The sequence below is a fragment of the Orycteropus afer genome, unplaced genomic scaffold (assembly GCF_000298275.1).
Source record: "Orycteropus afer afer isolate SDZICR_OR568_19922 unplaced genomic scaffold, OryAfe1.0 scaffold00689, whole genome shotgun sequence".
Taxonomy (NCBI): domain Eukaryota; kingdom Metazoa; phylum Chordata; class Mammalia; order Tubulidentata; family Orycteropodidae; genus Orycteropus; species Orycteropus afer.
In genome coordinates, this window is record NW_006922276.1 from 671,456 (window position 1) to 677,642 (window position 6,187).

The 6,187-nt window shown below is 60.5% G+C and overlaps 1 protein-coding gene across 1 annotated transcript in view; it reads right to left on the reverse strand.

Annotated features, from left to right (window-relative positions):
* Positions 1 to 2,743: 2,743 nt before the first annotated feature.
* PRKCG (protein kinase C gamma) overlaps positions 2,744 to 6,187 on the reverse strand; it is a 26,958-nt gene continuing 23,514 nt past the window's right edge. Inside the window, exons 13-15 of the mRNA XM_042783125.1 lie at positions 4,844 to 4,951; positions 3,339 to 3,479; positions 2,744 to 2,932 (exon numbers count right to left, since the gene is read on the reverse strand). Of these exons, the coding sequence (XP_042639059.1) occupies positions 2,744 to 2,932; positions 3,339 to 3,479; positions 4,844 to 4,951 (438 nt within the window). The remainder of the gene's footprint in view (positions 2,933 to 3,338; positions 3,480 to 4,843; positions 4,952 to 6,187) is intronic.

Genomic DNA, 6,187 nt, shown 5'->3' on the forward strand with positions numbered 1-6,187 from the left:
TGGGGGGCGACAGGGACAGAGGGGCCAGGGCGCCCCGAGAGGCGGGCGGGCAGAGCGCACACCCCGAGTCACACGGAGACCTTGAGGCCCAGAAATGCCGAGACTCACGGTCTGGGGACTGACTAGAGGAGACAGACAGACTGCCTGGGAGAGACAGACAGACACACAGAGAAAAAGAGAAGACAGACACCTAGGCTGAGACCCTCCCAGGCTCAGAGGTCCTGAGGCCTTGGGAGTGGAGAGGCCAGAGTGAGACGGACAGACAGACAGAGACGCACAGAGACGGAGAGACGCCCAGAGGCCTTGGGCTGAGAGATGCCGGTTCAGAGACCTTGCGCTTGGGGGAGAGACAGAGACAGAGAGAGAGACCCTGAGAAGGAGAGACAGCAGGGGCCAGTCCTAGAGGTCCCCTGACGAGGACTGGGGCTCGGGCCCAGCCAGAGGCGGAGCCCGGGGTCTGGGCGGCCGGAGGAGGCGGGAGGGGGCGTCCCAGGCCGGGGTCCCCGGAGCAGCGGGCGGGCGCAGAGCTGAGCCGGGTCCTGCATCCGCCGCGGAGCCGGGAGCCGGGCCAGTACCCCCCCCCCGCCGTGATGTCAGCGGGGCCACTCTTAAAGGGGCAGGCCGCCCTCCGAGGGTCGGAGCGAGGGCTGGGACCCACGGGCTCCAGACGGGGGGCCCGCGTTGGCGCTGCGGGGAGACTGGGGCAGCCCCAGCATCACGCTGGGCCGGGTCGCGGGGACCCAGGAGCCTGCAAGCACCGGGAGGCGCCAGCGCCCCCGAGGAAGCCTGACAAGCTTTGGGGCTCGGTCCCCTCCAAACCCACACAGACACACCACCCTGCTGGCCGGCCCGGGTCTGGGGACTACATTTCCCATCAGCCCCGGCGGCGAGGGGTCGCACTTGGGGGAAGGGTCCGCCGCGGCGTCTGCTGGGAAGTGTAGTCTATTTGAACTGGCCCCTCCACAGCCCTCGTTCGCCAGTGGGTCTGGGTCTGGGGCAGAGGCCGGAGGGCGCGGCCCCCTGCGCGCTGCCGACCCCCAAGCTCAGGGGCTCGGCTTGTTTGGGGGTCTGGGGGCGGGGTCTCGGTTTGGGTGTCCGGGTCGCCGGTGGGGAGGCCTGCCTCTCATGTCCCCTCTCAGGGCCTCCTCCCAGCCCCTGGTCTCGGTGTGTGCCGGCCTCCGGACGCTGGCGCGGGACTGGGTGCCTGGGAGCGTGCTGCGCCCCGTGCCCACGGCCTCCGGGCGCGCTCCGGGGTCTGAGCGCATCTCTCTGCCTCGCTGCGCGGGTCCCTCCGGTCCCTGTGTGGCGGGGCTCCGCTCTGTCCTCGCTCCGGTTCTCTCGCCGGGCGCTTTTGTTCTGTTCTCTGTTCTCTTGGTTTCTACATTCGCTTCTCTATGTCCGTCTGTCTGTCTGTCTCTCTGGGTTTCTGTACTCCCATCCCTCTCTCTCTGTCTCTGTCTTTCTGTATCTCTGTCTCTGTGTGTCCCTGTCTCTGTCTCTGTGTGTCTCCCTCTGTCTCTGTGTCTCTGTCTCTCTGTATCTCTATCTCTGTGTCTCTCTGTGTCTATGTCTCTATCTCTGTGTGTCTCTCTCCCTGTGTCTCTGTCTCTGTGTGTGTCTCTCTGTCTCTGTGTCTCTCTGTGTGTGTCTCTCTGTCTCTGTGTCTATCTCTGTGTGTCTCTGTCTCTGTGTATCTCTCTGTGTCTCTGTCTCTCTGTGTCTCTGTGTCTCTCTGCCTCTGTGTCTCTCTCTCTGTGTCTCTGTCTCTGTGTGTGTCTCTCTCTGTGTCTCTCTCTCTCTGTCTCTGTGTCTCTCTGCCTCTGTGTCTCTCTCTCTGTGTCTCTGTCTCTGTGTGTCTGTCTCTGTGTCTCTCTCTCTGTCTCTCCCCTCTGCTCTTTCTCTCACGCTGCGGTACCTGTCGTCTTTGTGGGTCTCTGTGCTTCCTCTGCCTCCCAGCCCCGTCACTGTCTCCATGTAAGTCGCTGTCCCACCTCCACGCCGCCCCCACTCTCCAAGCTCAGAAGAAAACACCCAAACACACTTTAGCATCAACATCCCAGGTTTATTCTCCAGCCGCTGTGGCCGCTGGGAGACGCAGTGCGAAGGGGAAGGGAGCCCCAGAGAGTGGCAGGCCTGGGGTGGGAGGTTCCGAGCAGGGGGGGAGCCGTGCAGTGGCGAGCAGTCTCGGGTCTGGGATCGCGGAGTCTGGGACCGAGGCAGGTTGAGGGCAGTGGGGAAGAACCCTCCATACATCCCAGGAGTCCCCAGGGCGAGGAAGTGGGGGGCACTGGAGCATGGGGGCACAGCCTCCCACTTCCTCCAGAACTGGAGTGGAGGTGGGAGGGGCCCCGGAGGTGGGGGGTTCCTTCTGGAATCCAAGTCTGGAGATGCCCCCCCATAAGACTATTTCCCAAGGTTGGTGGGGGGGACGGAGAGACTCAGAACCTATCGAGATGGGGTCTGGAACCCCATGGCGTTGGGGGGTGGCTCCTGAGCCCTCTAGAATAGAGTGCAGAATGCTGGGGAGGGGGTGGGGAGGAACCCAGGGCCCAGCATAGCACAGCCTAGAGCGTGGGGCGGCTCTAGGGGTTCCTTGGAGCCCACAATGCCTGGAGGGCTGCTGGGGGGTACTGGACCCCAGAACGAGGGGAGGAGGATGGAGAACGCGAAGGCGCGGAGGTGAAGTGGGGCGACGGCTGGCGCGGCAGGGGGATATGGGGACACCTAGTGGTGCCCCGGGGTATTACAGGACTTGCACGGGCACCGGGCTGGTGGGGCTGCGGGCGTCGGGGTGCACGAAGTTGGGGTTCACGTAGGTGAAGCCCTGGAAGTCGGCCTGGTCGATGCTGGCCAGGACCAGGCGGTCTGGGGGGGTCAGTGCAGGCGCCGCCCGCGTGAAGAACTTGTCAAAATTCTCCCCACTGCGACCGCACTGCGGAGAAGGTGGAACGGGGCCGTGAGGTCTGGGGGCCCGTCTGGGTCGCCAGACAGTGAGGGCCCGGCTGGCGCACAGGGCCAAGCGCTCAACCACTAGCAGCAACGTTGGCAGCTGAACCCACCCCGAGGCACCTCGGAAGACAGGCCTGGCTATGTGCTTCCGACAGGTTGCCCAGGGCGACCCTGACACTGCTCAGGGTCCCTGTGAGTCGGGACCCATCGACAACCACCACCCCTTTCCTGTTTCTTGCAGACGCCCCGTGCCCCACATACTCTTTGCAGTCCCCTGGGGGTGTTCCGGGAGAGGGAGCCCCTGCTGCACCTCCACGCATGGCCAGGCATCGTCCTCCTGGTTCCCCACCCCCCAAGGACCAGGGTTCTGCTCCCAGAAGGTGACTGACCGGCCGGGGTCTGAACGGAGGCGCGATCTCCAGTCGCTCGAGCCGTTCCCAGTCGATCCAGCGGAAGAACCCATGCGCCCGGATGGTGGGCTCCCCGTCAGGTCCCGAGCCCAGGCGCTTCCCCGGGTGCTTGGTCAGGAACTGTGAGAAACACAGAGAGTGACTGGTGGACAGACGGACAGAGTCCCAGACAGGGAGACCCGGAGGATGGGAGGGAAGGAAGAGCAGGACAGAGAAACCGAGAGCCATGGACAGATCAAAGCGGCAGGGATGGGGGCAAGGGGCAGAGATGAGGGAGAGGAGGGGAGGGATGGGGAGGGTGGGGAGGGGGAAGGAAGAGGAGGGAGAGAATCCATGGGAAGAGATGGGATCCAGACCCACAGACCCAGGGCCAATGGAGAAAGAACACAGGCGCCCACAGGCGGAGCACAGCGCAGGGGCAGGGGAACCGAGAGAGAGGAGGGTGCAAGGGAGAGTCCCAGAGAGGGAGGGGGAGGGGAGGAGGGAGGAGAGGGAGGGGAGTGGAGGGGAGGGAGGGGAGAGGGAGAAGAGGGAGGAGAGAGGGAGGGGAGGGAGGAAGAGAGGGAGGAACCAAAGGAGGGAGGGGGAGGGAGGGGAGATAGTAGAGGAAAAGCGGAGGGAGGGCAAAGGGAGGAAGAGGAGTGTAATGGGAGGAAGAAGGAAGAAAATAGGGAGGAAGAGAGGGGAGGCGGAGACCCCGAGAATCAGCAGATTAGAGAGCCCGACACCCAGGCGTGAGAGACCCAGAGAGAGGGGAGAGCAGAGACCCAGGCGGAAGGACAGGGGGGTGACCAGAGAGGGGCAGAGACCCGGAGAAAGCGGAAGACAGGGACCCAGAAAGGGAGGGGGAGCGAGATGCAGAGGGGACACAGAGCCCAGGATGTGGGCATGGACGGAGGGTCCCAGAGGCCCAGAGAGAAGAAAACAGAATGACAAAGGCGTTGACAGAGACCCAGAAGGTGACACAGAGAAGAGGCAGACACACACAAAGTCCCCGTCATGTACACGGAGGCAGAAGCCCAGAGAGGGACAGTCAGGGGACATGCAGCAGGAGCCCAGGAGCTAGAAGCAGGGGCGCACTGACATTTGTTGAAACCTGTGGGGCCAAGCCCTTTGTCGTGCATTAACTCTGTAACCCCAGAAGAGGAGATTGAGGTTCAGAGAGGCTCAGTGAAACGTGGTGGCCGTTAGGCTCACCGGACCCACCCTCTGGTGAGGCAGGCCCTGGTCTTTGAGCACTTCCTGCAGTGAGGTGAGGTGGGGGAAAAAGGATGGGATATGGGTCACCCTTGGAATTAAAGTGGCGGGCATGCCATAGATTACTGTTCTAGCAAAATCTATGTATTCCATAAACGTTTCCAGCGGATGGACATAACCTGACTTGAGGAAGGGGCCCTTTTTCTGATGTGCACAGAGGTGCTGTGTGGGCTAAGGGCAGCCCTGGGTTGTGAGTCTGGAGAAGTTTCGGGTCAGGGGGCTCTCACCCCCTTGCAGATGGCCACGGCTTCCCGGGAGAGCGACTTGGGGTAGGTGACTGTTTGTTCCATGATGGCCTGAAACAACTCCTCCTCATCCTCCCCGTCAAAGGGGGGCTAAGGAAGTAGGAGGAGGGAGAAAGAATTAGAGGCTTGAAACGCAACACCTCCACACCTTCCACACCCCATCGCCCACGGCGCACATGAAGGACCACCTCCCAACTTCCCAGGGGGAGGATCCGCCCAAACTCCCAGCTCCTCTTCCTCCCCCTGCCACTGTCCTTCCTCTCAGACGCCTGGCTCTGTGCCCCTTGGCTGTTCTTTCTTCGTGCGCTGTGTAAATCTGTAGGGTGTTAATCAGCCAGTGTATCATTTACACAGAAGAGGGAAGGAAGGGCAGATCACTGAGACATTCTCCAGCCGGAAGACGGTCCTCAGTCTTGTGGGGTTAGGGGAAGCCCTGCCGAGCAGACCGTGGTTAACGTGGTGTCTGAGAGCCTGTGTATGCGATGGAAGGGTGGCCCAGGGGCCTGGCTGAGGAAAGCACCGCATCTGTGTGTTTGAACCTCTACAGGAAAGTGGCATTTTCCTCGATGGTGCACAGAAGCCGCAAACCACAGCAGCAGCCCCTGGGACTCTGTCGCTAACAGAAACCCCACATGGTCTCTTATCACACGACAGTGGCAGGTACTTTAAAGCAAAAGTGAACCCTGCCTGAGAATGACTGTCAGACCCTCCAGTCGACCCTGGTACTAATGCATCAATGAGGAAAGCTCATACGTGGCCGTCTCCCACGTTTCGATATTCAGGCAACCGTATGTCTCCATTCAGACTAAATGTATTTGGTTGATTAAATCAAATGTAAAAGGTTTTGATTAGTTTGTTTCAATGTGGCTGGCTTCTTATGGTTTCTGTTTTGTTTTAGACTTTTTTTTTTTTCTTAGTTCTTTGTTTGTGTTTGCATTTAAAACATTATTCTGAGAAGGCACCCACGCTCCCTCTATTGAGCGCCTTATCAGAGCAATGGGCAGTGGTAGCCAGGCACCACATAACAAAAAATTAAGAATTCACAAACCCATTGCTGTTGAGGTGTGACTCACAGCAATGCTAGAGGATGGAGTGGAACCGCCCCGTGGGGTTTCCGAGGCTGTCATTCTTCACGGAAGCAGAGTGCCAGAGCTTTCTCTGGCAGAGAGAATGGTGGGTTCGAATCGCGGCTCTTTTGATTAGCAGTCGAGCGCTTAATCACTGAGCCATCTACAGGACGCCTTAAGAACTCTGTTGTTGTTGTTGTTATGTGCCATCAAGTCGGCCCCTAATCATAGGGACCCCTCCTTGGGTTTCCGAGTCAGT